We start from the raw sequence: 25113 nt of genomic DNA on the forward strand, positions 1-25113 counted from the left end.
TTTAGTTTTGTTTTTGTCAATCCAGTTGCTGTTTTGACTTTATTTGTTCCCATAACACTAACATCAGTCTTAATTGCTATTATTAAATCAGCTTTAAGGGTGTGTAGATAACAGTTAATACTACACTGTTCTCTGCATCTCTCTGCACCAAAATCCATTAGTGTAGACTTATTTCTATTAGCACTGGCCAAAATTAATTGCATTAACTAAAGCTGACGGATGCCGTTCTGCTTCATCCAGCATGACTTCTCAGCTGAAGCTCCTCATTCACCTTCATGCAATGCCACTTGTCTTCTCTTGACACCCCCGTCTACTGACGTCCACTCCAGAGCGATGCGATCTTCCTAAGAAATCCAGCCTGACTGGGCAGTTGCTAATGAGAATTTCTGTCAAGTCCACCCAGGGTCCTCTTAGTTGAAATCAGAAATGTGAAATGCCTTGTCGAAGGAGGCGATGGGGAATTAGATAATGAGATTCATTCATCTTGTGATCAGAGAAGTGTTTTATTTTCAACTAATTTATAATGACAATGGATGTGCTCAGATGGTGGATTTGGTGTGTTTTTGTGAGGATGGATGGATGTAATATTAGTTAGTTATTTTATTTTTATATTTGCTAAGAAGATCCACATAAATATTATGTAGTTCATGTTAACTCATCCCTGCTAGCTTTTGTGAATTATCATCTCATCATTTGCAGATCACCTGTATCCTTAGCAGCTCCAACGGTTGCATGGTACCTGTGTATCTTAATCTCTAACATGAGTTAATGTAAATAAACCCATCCCCCAGCGGTCACGTTTAGATTAGCTATTGAACAGCAACACTAACCAAGTTCCAGCAGATGGCTTCAGTGTGGAATAGCAAACACGAAGGGCTGTTTTGCATCTTACAGGTTCGTGGTGTTCACTGCCGCAGGGTTCACAGCTGAGAATGTGTGCTGTCCCTGCTGCAAAGCCCACGACTCTTACTGCCCGCTTTCTAACCCGAGATCTGCAGATAGCACGGCGCTTTCAGGATGTGCTGAATCGTATCAGAATGCTCAGTGTTTCACAGCAGATTTTAGTGCCTCCTTTCTTCTTGTAGATAGGCTGTTTTTACCCCACCACCCCCACCCCCCCTACAAGTGTTGTTAATAATTGTGACCCAAGCAATTTAACAACTCTTCTCCCAAACCACAGCTTCACCTTTTGCAGTGCTCATCTTTCAGGCAGGAGTAACACGTATAAACAGTCAGCGTGATAAACGAGAGAGGGAACAAAGAAGAGAGAGAGAGCAAGCCAACGTTGCCATAGAAATGGTCTCACTTAGCAAAGTGTGCAGGACTATAGCACGTCCGTTAGAGATGGCTCAATGAGCTAACGGGGTTATTTCTGGCCCACGAGAGAGCCTGTTTCTGCCACATTGCCAGCTACAGTGGCCTTGAAACCTGTTTGTGCTCTTTGGGTTGGATTACATTTGGATGTGCTTATTTTTCTTGTTAAGAAATGAAAATGATTGAGTAGTTGTTGCTGTGTGTAAGGCCAGTCAAGAAGAGGCCAGCGTTTTGGGTCAAACCTTTTTCTGTGCTTGTGTTCATTTTTATTTATCACAGATTTTCACTCATTTATCTTCATAAAAGAAGCTAATGATATAACTGTGTGTGTGTCTAGTTATTTGAATGATCTTGAGAGGATAGCACGAGCAGACTACATTCCCACCCAACAGGACGTGCTGAGGACCAGAGTGAAAACTACCGGTATCGTCGAGACACACTTCACTTTTAAGGACCTGCACTTCAAGTGAGAGAACATGCTATCTCTCTCTTTCTCATTCACTCTCTCTCACTCTCTCTCTCTCTCTCTCTCTCTCTCATTCACTCTCTCTCATGCGCTCTCTCTCTCGCTCTCTCTCATTCTCTCTCTCTCTCTCTCTCTCTCTCTCTCTCTCTCTCTCTCTCATTCACTCTCTCTCACGCTCTCTCTCTCTCTCATTCACTCTCTCTCACGCTCTCTCTCATTCACTCTCTCTCATGCTCTCTCTCTCATTCACTCTCTCTCACGCTCTCTCTCTCTGTCTCTCTCTCTCTCACCCCCCCCCATCTCTCTCTTTTTTCTTCATGCATGCATTTGTTTTTCTTATGCAGAGGTGCCAACAACTATGATTTAACTAGCTTTTATGGTTTTTGACCTTCTGATACCACAGCACACGAGACACCTTGAAACACTTTTCTGCTTTTTCAGTTCAAAATGTGGTCAGAACAAGGTAGAGTACAATTCACTCTTCAGAAATGCCAATTCTCTGTAGGGGAAAGGACACAGGATGTGAGACTTGTTTGTTTCTGTCAGTGGTTCATTCTGCTTTATGTAAACATGTGAGCCAGTAGAAAAGATAAAGGCAAGATTATGATCTTTTATGTCAAAAAAAATGAAGGAGCTGTTAATTGAGCTAATTTTGCCTTTCTCTTGCTTTCTTGCTGTTACAATAGAAAAGGGAAAAGCTTAGCCCTAGATTCTCTGCAAAGAAGAGATGACACCTGCCCTAACCAAAAGACTGTTACCGCTGGTATCACCTGATCAGTTACACTTCCTGCTAGAAAACTCAACTGATGGGGATGTGGTAGCTCAGTGGCTTAGGTTGCATTGCAGATCAGAAAATTATGATTTTGTCTAAAATTGTTAAAAATTGTATAAAATGAAATAAATGTAAGTCGCCCTGGGTGAGGTCGACTGTCAAATGCTGTAAATGTATTTAAAGTGCAGGTTGATTATTATTATAGTATTCATTTTGAAACCGTTATTTAAAGTAAGCGCATTGGCATGTTGTTTTATGAATCCAAACGTCTGCAATTGGTCGTCCCACCCGTTTTGTGGTAAATCTGTTTTGTTTTTTTTCTCTCTCTTACTAGGATGTTCTTGTTAGCAGTTAAGTCCAATTTGGAGAGAGAAAAATAAGCTGCATCAGCCTAGTGCTCTTGCCACATGCAGTCCATCACCCCCTCTTCTGTTTTGTGTAATGAATAATATATTATAATAATAATCAATAGAAGGAGTTCGAACCGTTGCTTCTTCACTTGTCCCAGTTCCCGTAACCATAGAAACTTTTCTCCTAAAAATGTTGGTGACAGTAATGCAGGCTCAGTTGTTGACTGGACAGATGGACCGCACATGTCTAATCAGTGAAAGTGTTTATTATAATACACACATTTCTTTAAAACACCTAAACTGACGGCCATAAATAAGTTGTGAAATCTCTCTATTGTATTAGTTGGCGTCATTACCCGAAGCGGAGGCTGTAGAAGCCCTCTGCTAATGTAGCTTAATGCCCCCCTCCTCCTTTGAGCTTAATGAAATCTTAATGATGAGCAAAGACAAATTTTTTTTCTCTCTCTCTCTCTCTCTCTGTCTGTCTCTCGCCACACTTTCTCTGTCTCAAGGATGTTTGATGTTGGAGGCCAGAGGTCTGAGAGAAAGAAGTGGATCCACTGCTTTGAAGGAGTGACTGCCATCATCTTCTGTGTGGCTCTAAGTGCCTATGACCTGATGCTGGCTGAAGATGAGGAGATGGTGAGGACAGTAGCTCTTTGACTTTCATGAGCACTCGACTTAGGGCTTTCCTAAAGATTTAGCTGAAATTAGTGATGATAAACGCTGAGGTATTTTTGTCAGAAGGTGAGACTAGAGAAACATGGGCCATTACCACAGAATATGGTTCAGAGGAAGAAGTATTAAGTGGTGGCTCCCCCTTGTGGCCACTTCATGGTGTAATCTTCTGGCTTTACCATTTTTTCTCTTTTTTTCCCCTCCACAGAACCGTATGCATGAGAGCATGAAGCTCTTTGACTCCATCTGCAACAATAAATGGTTCACAGAGACCTCCATCATCCTCTTTCTCAATAAGAAGGATCTGTTTGAGGAGAAGATCACACGCAGCCCTCTGACCATCTGCTTCCCTGAGTATACAGGTCCGTAAGACCAACTCCGACTCGATCAAACCACAGAATCCACCCATTTGTTTTTGTAATACTACTTAGATATTTTTAATAATTTAGGCATATCGCTCCTCATCTATGAGTCAGGAAGTAAATATAGGGGTTTTATCATTACTGTATATGATATGTTGTATTGTAGATAACATCAGAAAACTGTAGTAGTTATTTAAACTGGCAGTGAAAGCAGATGTGAGATAAAAAAAAATCTCTTAACAGCTTAGATTATCGTATAATACTAGGGCCCAAAAAGTTACCAGTATTTGCATTTTAAACTGAATAAGCATATCGGAAGTTATTATAGGTGTGCTGTTAACAGCAGGATGCATTTCAAGTAGAGTTTGATTAAAGGAAGTATATATATATATATATATATATATATATATATATATATATATATATATATATATATATATATATATATATATATATATATATATATATATATATATACACACACACACATATATATATATATATATATATATATATATATATATATATATATATATATATATACACATACATGTGTATATATATATATATATATATATATATATATATATATATATATATATATATATATATATATATATATATATATATATATATATATATATATCTATATTTATCACATATATATATATATATGTATGTATGTATATATATATGTATGTGTGTATGTCCTAGATTTCTACCTTTTTCAGCTGTAATCTGCAGTCCTGTACAAGCACATGACTGGTGTATTTTTTGTTAATATAATTCCCTAATCTTGTAAGGAGATATCTTACCCTGTAATTAAATAATTCATATGTAGATTAGTTGGAGCATGCTGACTTGTGCTCACTAGAGTTTTTGAATGAATCGTTTCTTCCCAGGGTTTCTTACTGCATTATGCTCACACCGATGTTTTCCTCATCTTCCTGTTCCTATTGTTTAGGAGCCAACAAATATGACGAAGCAGCAAGCTATATCCAGACCAAGTTTGAGGATCTGAACAAGAAGAAGGATACAAAAGAGATTTACACCCACTTTACCTGCGCCACCGACACCAAGAACGTGCAGTTTGTGTTCGATGCTGTCACCGACGTCATCATCAAAAACAACCTGAAGGACTGCGGGCTTTTCTAATGACAACATCAGGGAGCATGCCAAGGTACACACACACACACACACACACAGAATTAACGTGAATATGGTAACCACTCAACAGGACATTCTCACAGTGTGTGTGTGTATTGAAGTTTGTTTTTTCCCTTTGTTTTTTTTCCTATTGTTCAGGAAGAGCTCAGCTGTGTGGTGCACCTGCATTAGCGTCGGTCATCACAGTGCCAGACTGCCTACAGCCATCCAGACAAACGCTGAATTTTCATCTAATACCTTTTTGGGGAAGGGGAGGGAGGTTTGACCAAGAACCACGTAAAAGAGAAATTATATATTGCAGAATTCCACCAGTCACAATTCCAAAATCCCCTTTCGGGGTACCTAATTTTTATTCCCTTTTTTTTTGTAAATATTTTTGAGGTTATTTTCTTTTAGATTGTTTCTGCTGTTTCTCTTTGCTCCTTGACTTTTGTTTTTGAGTACTACAATGCAAAAGATTGAGGGAGATTGGGGGCGGGGGGATATTTGATAAATAAATTTTCCTTTTCTTTAACAGATGCAGAAATCTTAATAAATGTTCCTGTGTAATATGTCTTTTGTAAAAGCTATGTAAGCACAGATTGGGATCAATACAACTTTTGCTTTGGTCTTTTTATTTTCTTTTTCTTTTTTTACTACTTACACATGAATTTTACATTCCTGGCTTAACTGTACAACAAAATGAATGATAATAATAAGAAAAAGAACAAATAGCTTGCTCTGATTTCAGCCACAGTGTGTGACATGCTCTCAGTAATTTGTCTTAGGCATTTAACTTTCTGAAATCCTAGCTTCACTTTGCTCAACACTGTACAACTGTGACTAATACGTATGACGCATAACTGTCTTCTCTCGTCCTTTTGTGTTCCTGCCCCAACTCTTTCCTTCTGTTTTGTGCCTTGACTTCTGTTTTTTCACATTGTCCGTAGAATTTAGAGCAATTTCATTTTCCAGTATCTAATGAAGTTAAATATGAGGTTTGTGGTTTTAGGAGACAGTTAAAACGTGACCGCCATCTGATGAATATGAAAAATGCCATGAAATGTTTTATTGAAAATAAAACTTGATTTCACTTCAACTGTGAACCCTGTGTGTTTGCTTCCTCTTTTTCTTAGTAGTGTTAAAGATCTTAGCAATGCAGCCTCACACATGAGAAATTTCACCCTTAAACCTCTGGCATCAGAAATATTAATTCATCTACAGTGTTTGAAATAAAACAGCTCATTACAGTTGGTCCATAATTAAACCTGCCGCAATGTTTCGTCACAGTTGGTGTTGCAATCACAAAAGCAATGTTTTGTATGTTGTTGAACTGAAAAAAAAAAAATCTGAACTTGAAAAATATTGCTTAGGTGTGCAGTAAAATTCAGAAGTAATTGATGTATACTAGAGTTGATTCATTTTGCGTGTGTTCATTTGAGGGTCTACAAACCGAATTGGTATTAATAGCTTACCTGGGGTATCTTTCATACAATTAAAAACAACAAATGGTTCAGGTAATGATCATACAAAAAGATTTTTTTAAAGGATTAGTAACTCTTATTACATAATTGTATGATGGTACAGTGCAGTGTAGTAATGTACACCATATATCAATGATGAAAATGCACGAGTAATGAAATGTGAAGAACAATACTGTGAAATAATAGGTAAGATGCTGATCATTAATTAAGCTAATTAGTTAGATGAGTAGTTAAGATGTTGGACTGTTGATCACATCAGAAGATTGTGAGTTCAAATCCCAGGACCTCCAAGTGACCGCTTCTGATGTCTGCAGCAAAGCCCTTAACCCACAACTGTATAAATGAGATAAATGTAACTTGCTCAGGTGTTGTAAAGGGTGTCTTCCAAATGACTTTACGATTAATGACTTAACATTGTTAGCTGAAAATGTCTAATGGGAAGAGGTTTGATGTGTATTTACCTAGCAATTCAACTGGACACGGTGGTGTTAGCATTTATGGCATTTGGCTGACAGCTTCATCTAGAGGGATTTACATTTTGTATCATTTTGTATAGGGTTAAGGGCCTTGCTCAAGAGCCCAGCAGTCCAGCGAGGAGGTCCCTGAACTCAACCTTTTGAAGCCCAGCGTCTTAACCTCGGAGCTTCCACTTCCCCAATGAATTGTGTACATCAGGCAGCCATTGAAGTGCTGTTCACATGATTGTTGAAAGAGCACTCATGATGCAGTAGCCTGTTCCAGCTGCAATCACTCCAGCCTTGGTTTAGGAGCTAACCAGGGAAAAGTGCATTGTGAATAATCCAAACATTGAAGAGCAAAAGCATAGATCATGTTCTTGGCATCATCTTGCAGTCTGAGGTAAAGTCTAATTAAGGCTGCGTTTCTAAGATGCTGTTTTGGTAACACTGTCAGTATGAAAAGGGTACAGTGAGTTGTCTGACTACTTTGCAGTAAATGTGACTTTTCAACAGCACACAAAACAACACAATCCAAACATCTGTCTAATTTTATTTAGATGGTGTGTTCAGACATAGATATTGTCACAATGCAGGTTTGCAAAAATATATAAATTCATAAATGTATTCCTAATGAGCAAGCCAGATGTGATGGTGGCAAGAAGAAACTCCCTGAGATGATCTAAGGAAGAAACCTTAAGAGGATCCAGACTCACAGTGGAACCCCTCCTCGTCTGGGTGACACTGCAGAGTGTGATTGTAAATCATTTCTCTTCTAAAACTCATACTATATGGTCAAAAATTCAATTTCCTTAGAAAGATCTTATAAATATGGGAATCAGTGTTCAGTGTTGACTTCAGGTCTATTGTATTGAATTAAGAGCTATTCAATGATGGTGACATGGGTGCAAAATCTTAACAATTGCAGCCCTATGATTATCCAAGGAAGAACATCCACAGCCATCTAAACCATTCCTAAACCATTACTGTGCTTTCATCCACAGTAATCTCATAGGGATCTTTAGGCTGTCTGTGTGCAGCCTCCTCCTCAGCAGCAGTGAGGAATTTCCAACTGATGAAAACTCCAAACTGAAGTAGGGCATCAGGATGGAACAAGTCCAGAGAACAGGAGGAGAATTCAAAAGGCTTGCTGGCAGTCTGTAGATTTGATTTCACAAACTTCTGGTTTATAGCACAGATCTGTTAAGACTTCCCTTCCCTACTGGGATCCTGGAGCTGGAGCTATAACAGTAGTTCTCAAATCCTTATGGCCACCAGACACATTTTTTTTAATCTAAACCAACTCAAGCATTTCTACAGATAGAGAAAAATGTCTCTGTCTGGAGGGCTCGAGAACAACTATCCTACACACTGACACTGTGGTATAAACTCTAGACATCTGATTCAATTTAGTTCAACTCTATCGTCCTTATATTGTACAGTACATATACACTGACATAATAATATGACAAAATATAGTTTAACTAGCCTCAGGTAGAAACATAAATAGTGAATATAAATCATTTGGAAACCATTCGCTGCTGCTGAGGATGAGCTCACATAGACAGCCTAAAGATATATGAGATTACTGTGGAGGGTAACACTTAGAAACCATGAAGATGTCTTAGAACTGTGACTGATACGATTAGTTTCACATTCAAGTCTCCATCAGTGAACAGCTGATAACTTCAACAAGATAGACTTCATGTTAAAACTAAAATGAGGTGGTTACACAATTGCACTTTTTGACCAAAGAGTACACAGTTATAGAAGAGAAATTATTCATAACCACACTCTCCAGTGTCACCCTGATGAGGATGGGTTCTCTTTAGAGTGTTTTTCCTTACTGGTGTTGCCTCTGGCTTGCTCATTAGAGATATATGTATACATTTCTAAACTTGTAATGCATATCCTGAATTTATATATTTCTCTAAAGCAGCTCTGTGACAATGTTCACTGTTAAAAGTGCTTTATAAATTTGATTAATTTATTAAACAATTTTATAAATTTGAATACATACAGAAAAGACTTTAGATTTTAAGATAAACCTGATTTATAAGGCTGTGATGTGGATATTTATTTGTGCTAACTGACTATTATTTTAGCCAACATTACTGCTTTTGCAGTCTCAGATTTCTCAAATTAGAAATACAGTAACATCATAGAGATGGTCACGTGACCATCAGACTCATATGTGTCTGCTAAAAATTCCAATTCCAGATTTATTCCCTCTTTGCTGTTATATTAACCTCCAGTCTTCTGGGAAGGCTTTCCACTAGATTTTGGAGTGTGGCTGTAGGGCTTGTGATCATTCAGCCTCAAGAGCATTAGTGAGATCAGGTGCTGATGTGAGGTGAGGAGGTCTGGGGTAGAGTTCATCCTAAAGGTGATCAGTGGGGTTGAGGTCAGAGCTCTGTGCAGGACACTTGAGTTATTCTAGACCAATTTTCTCAAAACATGCCTTAACATGCCTCGCTTTGACATGCTGGAACATTAAGTCTCTTAGTTTAAGTCTTACTTTCCAGTGAATGGAAATAGAAGCCTTTATTTGTCAGAAAGAAATCTTTCTTTGCATATCTCAACTTTCAAAGTTGTGGTCAGAGCACAGGGTCAGTTACAATGCAACAGAGCAGTGGGGGTAAAGGACCTTGCTCAAGTTGAACCCCAATCCTCCGATCAGCAACCTGGTGTCTTAACTGCTTGAGCCACCGCTGCCCCGTAATAAGAATAAAAAATAACATTTTAATGCTTCAGCATACAAATGCATTTTAGAAAGCTTTGTGGCAAAAGTCTGGGAAGCACATATGGCTGTAAGGGGTCCACAAACTTTTGGTCATATAGGGGTATATATATAATTTCAGTTAAATCTAGGGAAATATATACTGTATATAATATATACTGTAATATATCATGGCATAACTAATTAGTTGTTTGCCAATTTGTGCCTGTTTTCAGCCATAAACTAGTTATTTAAGTGGCTATGTAATGCTCCTTTTTAAAAACAGTGATCAGACATTTAAGCATCCATAAAATGGTGCATACAATAATGTATGAACGAGATCAAAATCACTCATTCTGAAATGGGCCCTTGTTCATCACATGCATCCTATAATCTAACTATTTGTCTTGTTTAGTGTGCAGTCCATTAGGATGACGAGCTTCAGCATTCAAATGCAAACCTCTAGCCATTCGAGGTCCATATGGTGGAAGTGTCAGTTGGTTGCATTTAAATTGCAGAGCCATTTGCTTACTTGTGAGGAACAGTCGTTAGTTCTGGAAAGCAGAATTGATGTCGGTTGTTTATAAAGAAGTGTGTAGAAGTATTGCATATTGATTTTCACATGTATTAACATATCAAAGCATTAGCAGAGAACTGTGTACATCTGTTGAGTTGCTCATCATTTATCATGCATGGATTTTATCCGATGAAAGAAAAAATCACTTGAATGAAAAAACAAGAAATATCCAATAAGATAAAATAAGAGATAGATAGATAGATAGATAGATAGATAGATAGATAGATAGATAGATAGATAGATTTTTAAATAAATACAAACTGAATAAAAATATGGATTTGTAATGAAAATATTGAGAACAGACGTGTTCAAAGATCCCTCCAAAATAAAAATAATGATAGATTTCAAAATATAGGCATCCTAATATAAGATATTAAGATAAGATAAGATAAGATAAGATAAGATAAGATAAGATAAGATAAGATAAGATAAGATAAGATAAGATAAGATGAGATGAGATGAGATGAGATGAGATGAGATGAGATGAGATGAGATAGAACCTTTAAATCCCAAAGGAAATTCTTTTGCCAGAGGCAGCTTCAGATTACAAGAAAAATAAATATAAATGAAAAATAAATGAAATTATATATACAAATGTATTCAAAAGTACAAAATGTATTCAAAAATATAGACGAAATATAAAATATAAATAAAAAATAAATAAAATATACTATATATATATATATATATACACAAAATGTAAAATGTATTCAAAGTACAAAAAAAGGTGCTAGGGAACTAGAACATATTGCACATGATGTGATATTACCATACCTTGTAATTATGGTGGACAAAACATATGTACAAAACATTAAATTATCAAACGAATATAAATTTCCTTTACTTTACAAACTTCTATATATGAGCACTTAAGAAAAAAAGTGCTCAGAGTGCTAAGTGTAGTAACATCACCAGGTCTGGATTTGCATCTTTAATCTCCAGCCCCATGAGGAGAGGAATGTGTGGAATGTCTCGAGGTGTTGTTGCTGGTCCAGGGGACATTAAGCACACTGATTTTTCAGGACACTGCTGTTGCTTTACATTCATATTATTATCAGGGGGTCTTTCTGGGTGTTATATGTGTGAAGAGTGGCAGTATGCTGAAGATTGCTGCAATAGCGCCAGAAAAACACAGGATGGCAGTCAGTGTGCAGAAAGTCCCTCTCAGTGCAACGCTGTCTTTGGTCACAACAGCAAAACATCATTTTATTACTTTTGTGCTTTTATATAACTTTTAGTTTTACTATACGCTATGTACGAATCAGTCTTACATTTAATTTAAGGACTTTTTAATCTTCACGAGATGAAGACCGAAGAAAAAAAACCGTGAAGCATAACGCAATGCAGGAAAACAATTTTAACACATTTTCTGTCAGGAATATTTTCATACAGTTTTAGGTCGAATGTAATTCAGTTAATATTATTCGAGTTTTGTTTCAATTTGCTATATTAATAATAAAACTTTTTTATTATTAAAATAAAATAAAATAAAAATCACACGGATTTTTATTTAATTTAATTAAAATATTTACAATAACAAAACCAATTCTCAAACGGCTAAATACCCAAATAATTTGCTAAATGTTTAATATATATTTAAAAAAAAAAAATACACACTGAATAAAAATATGGCTTTTTAATGAAAATATTTAGAACAAAAATGTTCAAAAATCCCTCCAAAATAAAAATAATTATAGATTTTAAAATATTACATAAACAAAAATTCAATAAATTAGTTGTAATTAGATTATGATTCATATAATAATCTTATTAATAATTAATTGATCTTTTTTTTTTAAATAACAAAATAAGTCTGCAAAACATCCTACATTCAATTCAATTTTACTTGTATAGCGCCTTTTACAATGGACATTGTCTCAAAGCAGCTTTACAAAAGAAGAGAAACAGAGAAAGGAGAGGGGGAAAAATAATTATATAAATAAAAATAAATAACTAAATATTTAGAAATAAAAACAAATTTTTAAATTAAATTATTAAACTATTTTATCCTTATTTTATTTTATCCCTACATGTTGGACTACATTACCATGCATATTGATTTTTATTTAAAATAAAAATAAATATATAGGTGAATGTTTTAAATCAGTATTTTTTTGGCCTGATTTTAAGGGCGGTGATTTTTCCCTCGTCTTCAGGTGAGAAGTGTTATTTTCTGGGTCACATTTCAGCTCTCTGTTGATTGGCTGGCTGGAGGAGGATGGTGTCCGCTGATTGGCTGAGGCTGCAGTCACTGCAAACGAACGGTGCGCTCAAATCCGCTCTCGCGCAGCAGCGTGAGGAGTATAAAGACGGTGGAGAAGGCTGGAGAGAGGCGCAGTGTGACCACACACACCCTGACACACTGCACCTTCATCTGACTCCTGGACCTGCGAGATACCCAAGTTACTATTCACACATCAGTAAAACTTTTTTTTTTTTTTCCCTCTCTCAGACTTAAATAAGGATATACACAACGGGAGAGAAACAAAATGGTAAGTGTCTTATTTTGAGCGTCTGAATGTTGGACTTGTGTTATATTAGACAACACTCTTATATGGATAGATTTTACTGTCATTAGAAAACTTGTGTTTATTCATGTCACCTAGTCAGCTATTTCAGCTAAAATACTAAATTTGTCCTTTTGAGTGCAAAACTCATCTCTGGCATCTTTGACTTTCTGACAGAGATGTGATGATTGTTTAGGACACACACAAGGCTCCTGTAGTGTGTGTGTGTGTGTGTGTGTTAGTGTTTTTCTGTTAGACGCACCAAATGGCAGAGAAACAAACTGCCTCAGCTACTTTTGTCCTTGTCGTTTATTTGCATATAGCTTCACAACGTGTTCTATTGATTGATTTATTTATTTATTTGTGGTTGTTTTTTTTTTTAAACACAATTTTAACCTTTTTTCGAAACGCCTCAGGAGGATGCATTATGCAAGCACTTCCAGATTCACACGGTTGAAACAGATGTTTCTGTGCTCTGCCGAATTATGACATCATCAACAACCGATATAGAACATCTGGTCAAATTAATACAGCAAAAATATTTGCTCATATCTTCTTACTTTTCAAATTTCTGATCTAATAAATGGTTTCACATTCATCGTACCCGAAACTCTCAGTTTGGGACTTGAAGTAAAAGGACAAGCTTTACACAGAATGTATGTGACTAATTGGGAAAGCATTTGAGTTTAATTAAAAACAATCTCCACCCAACTGTATACATTTTACATGGCCATAAGCCACAGCTGGCTTGATCACGTTTGAAGCCAAACACTTAATTCCTTGCAGCTGTGATAACAGGCCTGAGTGCTCTCCTAACTGTGCCTCTCACCACAGGCTATAAACTCACTGTACCAATGCAAAGTCCACAGATTCTACAAAAGCCCAGGCGTCAAATAATGGTAGCAGAATTCCATTTGAAAGAAAAACAGAGCCGCGGTTTAGGGATGCATTGTAGTTTCATATCAGAAAGGAAGAGACCGGGGAGAGTTATTGTTTCAGTGTGGCCATGCAGTTTAAGATATGATCAAGTGACTGAGTCATAACACTGTATTTGAATCTTTTTTTGTTGTTCAAAATGAAAGACGACTTGATAAACGCATTATTGGAACGGATCACTGATTTAGACCCCAGCTCCACCCTTAAAGGAAGAATCTCAATTCTTTTCTATGAACTATGACCTACATTGTATAGTGTAGTTCGAAAGTGATGTCATTTCCCCTCATGACCTGCGGGTCTGTGGTACAGGGGTTTGTCGTGCTTCACTTTCCACCTTTTCCTCTCCTCTCGAGGAGGCAGGGAGGTATCCTACTCCACATCCTGCTCCCACGGCCAACACGGATATGTCTGCATTCCCTACGTGCTGAATCTTATACACTCACTCTGTTGTTTAACTTTTCTTCTACTAAAATCACTTTATATGGATGCCAAATGTTCTGTGGTTATCTGCTCAAAGGCTTGTTAAGTGCAGCTGCTCTAAGCACTAGCTTACTTTCATGTGAATCAATGGAAAAGTTTAGTCATGTATTGAACGTGTATGTTCTGAAGCTTCTTTGTTTTATGACCCTTTTTCTTTCCGTTCTGCTTTTAAACAGTTGTGTGTGCGGAATTCGGGTGACTGCTTCAGGGACCAGATGAGGTACATGATACGCTCAATGCAGGACCTGAAGCAGCTGCGGGAGCCCAGCGAACCCAACAAGTGCTCTTACGCAGTGACGCGAGCTTGCCATAGGAGAGCGCTACAGCGGGAACAACTGGCCCGACTGCGGATCTCCCAGTCCAGCGATGGCAGCACCTACGACTCGGCTTGCTGTCTGGCGAGTCCACTGGAGGAAGAACAGGATGAGGAAGATGCAGTTGGTCATCTGCCTCAGGGTTCACCGTGTAGTGAGAAGAGCGTGGACTTTGATTCAGGATATTCCGAAGCGTCTTGGCAGGACGAGGGTGTGGTTCTACGCCGCACAAGGAACGTACGAGTTTCATCCTCTGCCTGTGTCCGCACTAACCGCATTCGGCCCAAATCGACCTCGGACGCATGCCTGGAACGCTGGACCTCGTTTGAGGCCAGCGAACCCGCGGACTGGACCGCATCCCTTCTGACTAGAGGCCGCAACAGGCAGCCTCTCGTGCTGGGAGATAACAGCTTTGCAGATCTCATTAAAAACTGGATGGACCTTCCTGAGTGTCCTGATGTGACTGATTTAAAGCCCAACTCAAGCAGCAAACTAGCAAAAGACTTTCTAGTTAACGTGAGGCGGAAACTAGCCATCATGTCCAAGGGAATAGAAGGACGAGGAAAGTCTGCTGAGTCTTGCACAAAGCGGATGTCATGTCCTGTAGGGTTTCAGATTCCAAAGCCGTTCTTTCACCAGTCACACACTGGACTGCACCAGATGGAAACAGACTTTTACCAGTTCAGTGCCCTCATGAAGAGTGGGAGCAGACAGCCTATCATATGCAATGACATTATTGGCTATATCTAACGCCTTGCCATAAAGAAGGAAGACTTGATAATAATAATACTGCATAATTATTTTTATAAAAGTATGTGTACGTAAAATATAAAGTGGAATAAATGTTTTTGGAAAATACTAAAAAGATGTCGGTAAATTATTTCAAGTATGTACAAGCTGACTGCGATTGCCACAGTTTTGGACTCCACTAAACAGTTGCTAACTTCAAGAATGTTAAAGCTAGAATAAATTTCTCAAGGTTTCTTCCTCGAATCATCTCAGGGAGTTTTTCCCTTTTGCTTGCTCATTAGAAATAAAATAAAATTTATAGTTTATACCCTCAATTTACATATATCTCTGTAAAACTACTTTGTCCAAAGTGCTATACGAATCAAATTGAAACGAAACACTGGCATTACTGCAAATTAACTAATAAATGCAAAATATGTACAGAAATTCACATAGTATGTCAATGTCTTGAGCATAAGATCTGATTTGTTGGGTTTTAATGACTGTATGATCATTATCCTTATCTCAGATCATGTTAATGGTAGTGCTATGGCTTTTTAAAATCCACTCTAGATTTACATGTGTACTTCAGCAATAAGATATGAATCTGGTCATGTCTCTTAAAATACAATAAATAAAAAGTGATGCTGCAGGTTAAAAATAAAAAAGCAATTTCATTTTTTACTGTATGAAAAGAAACAATTGTCTGTTCTAGAAATTTCAGTACACAGCTGTCATAGCAACTGTGTGTTAGTTTGACTGTGCTGCTGCAGCTGGGTGTGAATGTACTTAACCCAGCACTCACGTCAGGTCTGCTGATGGCTCGCCTGCTTGGCTACGAGTTTCAAAGGAAGAAGGGAGTCCCGCAGTTCTGTTTATGTTTGAGGATGAAGAGGATGCTCGTGTCAACACCTCATTGGAGATGCCTGTGGTGGAGGGTTTTGAGCTCCTGCTTGGCTCCTCAGTAAGAAGGTCATTCTGTGTTTTGGGTGTGTGTTCTGAGATGGGGGAGTGTGGCTGGATCAGTCGGCTGGGCCCAGATGGTAAAAAAAGAAAGCTTGAACCTTGAACAAACTCACTTAACCTCTTAAAAAAAAATACAATTCATCATGTGTGCACATTCACACGATTCTTCTAAAACACATTCAGATGTTGAGGTCTTTTAGAAGGTTTAGTTTAGCTGAGTTGGCATATACACATCACTGGTTTAAACCTCATCCTCTGACATGAACGAATGGTCTGATGAATAGATGTTTGCTATGTAAGAAATAAAGCAGCATAGGGGGTGTAATGTGGCCCGACATGAAGCCGAGTGAGATTACCACCCTGAAGCGTACCCCTGCAGACCCTCTTACACTACTGGCAATGATTTACAATTTTACTTGATCATTCTTAAGGAACATTGTTAAGACCCATGAGTTCCTATTCTCTCTTAGATTACAGCTATAAACTGTTGATGGCCCTCACAAGCCTCTGTTATTCCTTAAAAAACAAACAAAAAACCCCAGTCATGTTAGAGGAACCAGGCTGTGCAAAGTCATCTGTCCACTGGCTTGTAAATAGCTTACTAACTAACATTAAAACAAAGTACTGACAGTGGAGACAACTTGCATAATTGTCATATAAATACAAAGTCTTTGGTAAATAATCCATCCATTTTCTGTAGCGCTAATCCTACACAGGGTTTCAGGGAACTTGGAGTCTATCCCTGTGGACTCAGGGCACAAGGTGCGGTACACACTGGGCAGGGTGCCAACCATCACAGGGCACAATCACACATACAATGGAAAATGTAAAGATGCCAATCAACATACAACACTGATCTTTGTACTGGGGAGGAAACTGGAGTACCCAGAGAAAACCACTGACACACAGGGAGAAGATAACACTCCATACACAAAGGGTGAAGGCAGTGTTCAAACCCACAATCCAAGAGCTGAGAGGCAAACTGTCAGTGTAGAGGCAAAAATGATAATCTGTCTTTATTTTTACTATGTCACCTTAATAGACATGGCGTAAGGTTTGGAATGAGTTATTTCTTTTGGTTCTGTCCTGTGCATGACAAAAAAATGTATTTACACAGCTGGTCAAGAGTAATAGCTTGAAATTTTCAGCTTGCAGATTTACACATTAGCATGTTCTCTGCAGCACCTCTGAGCTAGCTGTCCCATTGTTTCAGCCAGTCCCTGTATAATTACCCACAATGCATGCACCCACCCTCCATATTATAAACAAATGCAGGACATGAGAGTAGCAAAGAGGTTTAACAATGTATAACTCAAATAAAAAGCCTTTGAATAAAATGGAGCAGACAAGATTAGAGTGTTCTTTAGAGTGTTTACATTGTTTTAAATGATAAGCTGATAGCAGTGTGTGATAATCTGTGTATGACAAAACACTGGGGTGAACAGAGGCAGTGTTACAGGTGTCACAGTGTCTCACTAACAAGAGGACGCATTTGATCACTATCTTTGACTTGAATGTTAGAGAGAATATTGGCTCCTGATATATCATTAACCTCTCTCTCATGAAAAATGTTTCTCTTTCTCATTCTTTTCCAGTTGAACCCAACACAATTCATTAGAAATATTAACATATTAACAAGAATCTCATACATAAAAAGTATCCCCCTTTTTTGCTTTAATGACAGGGTGCACTCGAGCTGACATGGACTTCACAAGTTTGTGCAAAACATTACGATCCATTTCAAATCCATCAGAACGTCACCTGAACACTCCAGAAGAGATTACACATTAGTTTTAGTAGAAGAGATTAGACATGAGGAAAATCTGACCTTCTGCACAAAGCAGTTAACATGCTCAATATCACCAATTTGCTTACATTTAAATAGGGAGATAAAATAAGTGCAGAATATTAAATATTAAATATTCATTAAATTCTATAACCTTCATTTTATTTCCTACATTGAATGAAAAAGAATTCCCAGATTTTTAGTGTGATAGAGAGAGAGAGAGAGAGAGAGAAATCACAGAGCTAATTAAAGAAACTATTATAAAGAGAATGAACAGTATTTTCTTTTTACTAGAACAATGTGATAAAGCTGACATTGAAAACAGTTGACTTTATTTTGCATTCCCATCTTGCTGACCTCATCTAAAGAGGTACCTAACTGGTGGAACCTTCTCACAATCCTCATCCTCCTTGAAAGAAGGAATGATCTCCAGCATCTGCAGGTGAGCAGGAATCTCAGTCTTGGTGACCATCTGGACAACTTCTGACACTCTGCTGAAAAGAAAACATTTCTCTCAGGAGGAGACAACTACCACTGTAAACTGCATCCAGGGCTCACGTGGAGAATATTTGTGCTGTAAATGATCACAGAGGAAGAGGGAGGTCACCATCATGCCAGCAAAACAGAGGAAATCTCTGTTATGGTGTTTGTGTTCCATGCAGAATTTCCTGCAGCCACGTGCTAAACTGTTTGGATACAGTACAAGCAAATGAAAGTTTCAGAGCAGCTGAACGTGTGTTCCTGGATGAGGTGTTACATGGGCTTTCCTTTACTTGTTAACACCCTGACATTCGCTCACAAATGAGTGTAAACACAGAATATCGCTGCTGCTGTTGCAGTACAGGAAGAAAACAACACATGGCACAGACTCTGATTGCTTTGTCCTCACATTCGTCTACAAAGATGAGACCCGGAAGAGGAAAGGGATCCCTGACAGAAGCTGGAGCTCTTTTGACAGGTGTAAAGACCTGAGGGTTAAGATGATGATTGGTGAATAACAAGCTGCTCATCTTTTAAAGCTGCTAAGACATGCACAGTCCCTAAGGAATGTGTTTGGTTCAGACATGAAACTCTTTCTCCCATGCTGATTGGTTCTCGCTCGTCGAGGCCTATTGCCACGCTTCTTCATCTATGTAACCCTTTATTATCCTGTCTAACTTCCGGGCTAGACCCGAGAATTCACTTCTCACCCTCCTCCTCCACAGCATGTCTCTCGATATCTGTGTTGCTCAGGCCCACAGGAAGTCTCAGCACTGTCCAGCTGCTAGCCACAAAGACCAAAGCTATCTACATTCCATCTCCATTAAAACCATCAATAAATACTTAAACTTTACTTGGAGAGTTGTCATGGCTGAAATATGGATGGGTTTCTTAACAATTCCTTTCTGCCTTTTAACTGTTTAATGTAACACTTTGAGGCATGATATGTAAGTGTCATGTTTGATGTGGTCAGTTCTGGCAGTAGAGATGGACAGACACAACCTGCGCAGAGAAAGTAATTTGGTATTTTATATACATTTAGCTGATTGAGTACATGGTATTTTGATGTTAATTGTTCTTATGGTGTTAAGAGAAATGAACAATAGCACACTGTGTTTTGAAATACACAACTGACCTACTAATTCCTTGAGCAAAACAGCTCAACAAACTTGATCAAAATTAAACAGCATGTTTTTTGGATTTTTGCCAAAATTACTCATCCTGCATCCATTTGACTTCTGTATCTCTTTAAAAATGTATTTTCTTCCCATTAGAGGAAGTGAAATGAGAAAAACTGCCTTACACAAGAGAGCTCAAAAGTCTGTTCTTCTGAAAGTGCAAGAAAAAGGAAGTCTATAAAATACAAAATCGTTCACAAATATTACATTTGGAATCAAATCTAATAGCACTAATAAAGATATTAAAAGATAATAAAGGAGTAACATCCATAACTGTAGGGGTATAATATTTTTTTTAAAATAAGGAATATATAAAATACTTTAATTTGAGTTGAAATTACAAATCCCCACCTCTGTTTAAGTCGATCATCGTCTTTCGGGTACAGCATTGCAGGTCCATAAAACAGAGCCGTGATTTCCAAGTGGTAGTTTTCCTGAAATTAAGAGAAAACACAACAAACTTTTACCAGTGCAACAGGATCACATGTGGTTGTTGTGGGAGTTTAGCATGAAAAAAACTCACATATTACACTACATTAATACAAAATTCTAAAAATGTAAATTATATATTAAATATTATATTATATAATACAAGTTTTTCACTTCAGTAGCACATTCTACCTCATACCATACTTTATCTCATTCATGATGCTCATGCTTGTGTGTGTGTGTGTGTGTGTGTTTGTGAAATGTATCAGCTGGCCCTGGTGAGAAGGAACATGGGGTCACTAGGGAAGTGGGCCATCTCGACATTGAGTGCTGACGGAGAGAAGAAAAGAAAGGACGGAAACAGCTCAGGCACTTGATAGCCTGCAATGATCACTGTGTGGTGTGATATTCAGCTCAGACTGATTTGTGTGTGTGTTTGTAAGTGTGTGTGTGTTAGTGGTTTTGCTTTAACCTTGACGTATTTCAGCAGCTCTTCCACTGTCATTTCCTCCTGTCCTTCTTTTCTTCCTTGCACCAGAATCTGGTCCCAGAGGGAGTACTCTTTCCCCGCAACCTGCAGAGAGACGCAACACATCAGTTCTTAACACACTAGCGCACTCCACAGCAATCACACCAGAAAAGAACATGAACATGTCTAATATGGTTCTGTGAAGGAAATGGAATTGTTTGTAAAAATGACCATATGATCAGAGGTGGCTAGGGATCTAGGGAGCAAAAGAATGAGCGGGAGAAGAAAAGAAAAACATGACCAAGAAAAAAAGTCTGAATGACATTCTGTTGTTTTAACAATATAATTGTTCATCCACAAGTCTGGAGCGTAGCCCAAACACAGGCCTCTCTGGGCTCTGAGGTCACATCCTAAGGGAGCTATAATGGAGGACCACAGGCAAAGACTGGAAATAAAAAAAATGATGTAATGTAGGCTGAAAGTCCCACAAATATTTTGGACAAACAATAGAAAAAGCGATGGAAAACACCAGGCAGTCAAGAACTACTGTTATTACCAAATTTAAACACATGTAATCTTTACACCTTACTCCACTTCTGTAAAGTGTAGGTTTCAAATGTTCAAGCTTCTGTATTTCTCACTTGATCTGGTTAGATATGTTCCAAACTCAGCCATGAATAAAGTAATTTTAGTTCACAAATGTACTGTATATATCTAGAGTAAATGTGCACAGAACTCATAATGCTCAGCATTCATCCAGAACATTTGTATCTTTGTAAGAGTGTCTGTGTGCATTTGGCTTACAGTGTGGAACAAATTATTACACATCGAGGCCTGTGCCCAGTTCCACAGGATGTGCTTGATTCTGGCCAGCGACACACACTTGTCGATTCCAGCCACACATAGTCCATCAAAGAATGCATTCATGCAACACAGTTAGCCTTTCTTTTACTGTCTATTTTAAAATGTAGGTTCCAGCAACATTCTAGCTGCCAAAAGATATTTTTAACATTCATTAAGCCACAAATAATCTGCAGTGTAATGTATGAATATAGGCTACTGTAACTATAACCAACAGCTGCTCTGTTTGGATATAGTGGGATAGTGTAGCTGTACATGACTCTTATATGTTCTGCTGCATCTCTTTATCAGAACCCCAGATTTGTTGGTTCAATCAGTAAATCTCATCTTACTGCAGCACCTGCCCATTAACCACACTGCTGACACCCGATACTTGTTGACTCCAGACTCTCTCATCTATTAAATTGTGTGTGTGTGTGTGTGTGTGTGTGAGAGAGAGAGAGAGAGAGAGGGAGAGAGAGATGGTGTGTGTATGCAAGTATAAATTATTCCCCTCTTGTAAAGACATAATTTTGTGTGTCCTAAATCGCATATGTACACCACTATTCCAAAATATTTTTAGTATAAATAGTGTGAAATAGTGTGAAACAAGAAGTGCACCTCAAGTTTCTGGACCATGCATTTATTCAACCCCCCAACAAAAATAAATAAATACAATATTGGAATTTGTGGAAAATGCTCACCGCTTTGCTTCTGTAAGGAAAGATGGAGGAGCTAGATATGACATCTTCCCAGTCAGCCCACGATGTGTGATCAACCTTTTTAGAATTTCACTATATTCTGTTGAAGCTAGTGTTGTCGTATTACCTGCTTTTGACATCATTTACCATAGACTGGAAAATGGCTTATACTTCTAAGTTTAGTAAAAAAAGTTTGTGTTCCTTTTGTGATGATAAGACCCTTCTACTGAAAGTGCACAGTGTGTAGAATACAATTTGGGCCGCAGGTACAGTCTCATTAAGTCAAACAGTCATCTTTTGTAACAGCTTTCCCCTGCTTGTGGTAAATTTGGATTGCTGGACTGAGTCTGGAATTCATCCTATAATGTACTCTTTCACACTTAGGAGTAATTAAGACCTAGTCAGTTCACCTACTGACATCTGTTTGGGAGGTGAGAGGAAACCGGAGAACCCGGAGGAAAACTCCAGACAGACAGTTACCTGAGCTTAGGTTTGAACCGTAGACCCTGGAGCTGTAAAGCTGCAGTACAGGCTTTCTTCTGATAATCACTTCAGCCCTTAACCATATATTAACATATCTACATCAGGCAGAGTCTTGTATTTAGTGCAACCTTAAAATAAAGAAGAATAAAAATCAATTTAAGCAGGCAATTTAATCGTATAACTATTCAGTCTTTGTGCAATTTATTGTCATATATATCAACGTGATGCTGTCTTGAGGTTTCCCCCAATCATGATTGTTGACACAATAATCCAGGACTAGAATATTATTCTCTGTACTATTTATAATCTAATCATTATCACCATGTGTTGTTATTTAATTCCTGATTAAATCAATACAACATTCTTGTATCTGACAATGCATCTTGACAGAGAGCAAACAAAATGATATTCTAACTCTTGCAGGAAAAGACTGTTTGGAAGATAGGTTGGAGGTTTGCCATACACTTCATCACAGAATGCCACGGAGCATTTGCAGCCAACCAGAGCTGAGGATCAGCAGCCGCACATGTGGGAATGCGATGCCAGCTACTCTACCCACTCCACAGGGGTTTAAAAATAAGCAAGAACACCGGAATCCAGACATTCTCTGGAAACCATTAAAACATTCCTGCAAATCTTGTAGAAACAGTCTTTTTTTTCTCATTTTCTCACAGCTGAGAAAATGTCCAGCCTCAGGAAGATTCAGGAACCATAGGGTCGGTTTTTAGTAAGTGATCACTGAATATGCTTTAAAGCATACAGTACAGTACTGAGGTACCTCAAAAAAGCCTGAATCGAAACACTGTATTTATATATAGTGCAGAAAAATGTTTACTTTAAAAGCATTGCTCTACATCTAGTATAAAACATACAACAATGTTGAACTGACAAACTAGAGACTTGAGGTTTTTGCTAGCCAAATGGACCGGAGCCAAAACTGTCATCTGTTCTGCGTATATCAGAGGCTACATTGTAATCAGGGCTTCCTCTGACTTCACCATGTGTCTTTACTCAAGCCATGCCAGAACGTGGAACGTGATGGAAAGCACAACTTCTCTATTATACTATTTAATGTTAACAAACACACACACGACACAGTTTTAACAGACTGATCTGAACAGACCCCGTCATCGAGAATCTCCTGGTTATCACATGGGTTTCCTCTGGGTTCTCCGGCTTCCTTTTACAGTACAAAACCAAACATGCTAGTAGAGTACAGGTGTGAATGTGTGTGCATGGACTCCTGTGGTGTACCAGCACCCAATCCTGTGTAAATTCTTCAGTGTTGGCCCTGCAATAGACTTTGGTTCCACTGTAATCTGGCAGTCTTTGACTGTTTTCAGCACAAGTTTTCTGTGACTATTGCCACCACAAATATTTTTGCTGCTTCTTTTTTCCCCTACAATTTGTGATAGGTTTTTATTGTTTTTTGAATGGAAAACTACTTCAATTTGTGAAGTTACAAAACACAGGATTCTTCATTTAAACTACTATCAGTGATGATAGTTTCAGGCTTTTGGCTGAATGTGTGTTATGATGATGTCACATTACATGTCTTGGCCCAAATCTGTGGAAAATCTGTGCTAATTTTGAAAAATTGCAATGTCCAGAGAAAACTGTCCAGTTTAAATGATGTTGTGTTAATTTCTGCGATCACAAAATCATTATATCCTGGAGGGACTGGAAAAGTGTCCAATAACCTGCTGGCTTCAACAACCACTTCCCATCCATATTTCTACGAATGCTTTATGATTGTTCTCAGTCATGATGCGAATTCCACAGCCCCCTAACATCTACAATGCAAAAAGTCTAACAATTTAGACTAAACTGTTTTGCAGTAGATCTCAAGACAAGAAATAGGACAAACATGCCATTCTCTAGCCTGCCAGTACACAACATCTAAATTACAAGAATAAACAACAACAAGTATGAATTCCTGTCCCAGGCAGTGTTCCCAAGATAGATTCCAGATCCACCGTGTAACTGAAAATGATTCAGGTATATATATTGGGTGCACCAGGATCATCTTCAAGGGGTCACTCACACACACATAAACACTATCTACTCTTAAAAATGCTTTACCTTTACTGCCAATTGTACAATGTAGTGTTTAACACAATGACCAGATCTGAGCCAGGAAAAGACCCAAGACAGGAAAGTTGCAGCAAGTTTCTCTCCCTGTAAATCAAGCTAAATCAAGCCTTCCTGAATTCAGCTAAAAATAACAGTAAAAGTAACGGTCAAATCTGTCGAACAGGACACACAAAATAATACAAGATGAGTACGTTTTTTCCACATAAACTTTACACACCATGCTATAGTTTTGCATGCACAGATATTGCTTGGCCTTCAATATAATAAGCATGCTTATTAAAGTGTGGTGATTGAACATTCTGTTCACAAAGTTCACAAAGTTTGTTCTCAAACTATGATGCCAAGTCATCACTAGTCCAGCCTTGTTTGTATAAACAACAGCTAACTCAGGAAATACA

The 25113-nt window shown here is 38.0% G+C and overlaps 3 protein-coding genes across 5 annotated transcripts in view; 2 read left to right on the top strand and 1 right to left on the bottom strand.

Moving 5' to 3' along the window:
• gnai2b (guanine nucleotide binding protein (G protein), alpha inhibiting activity polypeptide 2b) overlaps nt 1–6187 on the top strand; it is a 47528-nt gene extending 41341 nt beyond the window's left edge. Inside the window, exons 5-9 of the mRNA XM_058403095.1 lie at nt 1652–1780; nt 3415–3544; nt 3789–3942; nt 4907–5122; nt 5248–6187. Coding sequence (XP_058259078.1) covers nt 1652–1780; nt 3415–3544; nt 3789–3942; nt 4907–5097 — 604 coding nt within the window. The 3' untranslated portion in view covers nt 5098–5122; nt 5248–6187. The remainder of the gene's footprint in view (nt 1–1651; nt 1781–3414; nt 3545–3788; nt 3943–4906; nt 5123–5247) is intronic.
• Nucleotides 6188–12618: 6431 nt separating this feature from the next.
• Nucleotides 12619–15870, top strand: inka1b (inka box actin regulator 1b). Its single transcript, XM_058401976.1, has 2 exons — nt 12619–12815; nt 14423–15870. The coding sequence occupies exons 1-2, from the start codon at nt 12813–12815 to the stop codon at nt 15308–15310; spliced, it is 891 nt and encodes a 296-aa protein (XP_058257959.1). The 5' UTR covers nt 12619–12812; the 3' UTR covers nt 15311–15870.
• Nucleotides 15871–17251: 1381 nt separating this feature from the next.
• uba7 (ubiquitin-like modifier activating enzyme 7) overlaps nt 17252–25113 on the bottom strand; it is a 41703-nt gene continuing 33841 nt past the window's right edge. The window contains exons 22-24 of one of the 3 annotated variants that reach the window (XM_058404119.1): nt 20601–20702; nt 20051–20133; nt 17252–18532 (exon numbers count right to left, since the gene is read on the bottom strand). In XM_058404119.1, coding sequence (XP_058260102.1) covers nt 18400–18532; nt 20051–20133; nt 20601–20702 — 318 coding nt within the window. In that variant the 3' untranslated portion in view covers nt 17252–18399. Of the gene's footprint in view, nt 18536–18578; nt 19851–20050; nt 20134–20600; nt 20703–25113 lie in introns of those variants that run through there. The other 2 variants (XM_058404118.1, XM_058404120.1) reach the window with 2 other exon arrangements.

This window comes from Hemibagrus wyckioides, linkage group LG11 (genome assembly GCF_019097595.1).
Source record: "Hemibagrus wyckioides isolate EC202008001 linkage group LG11, SWU_Hwy_1.0, whole genome shotgun sequence".
NCBI lineage: Eukaryota > Metazoa > Chordata > Actinopteri > Siluriformes > Bagridae > Hemibagrus > Hemibagrus wyckioides.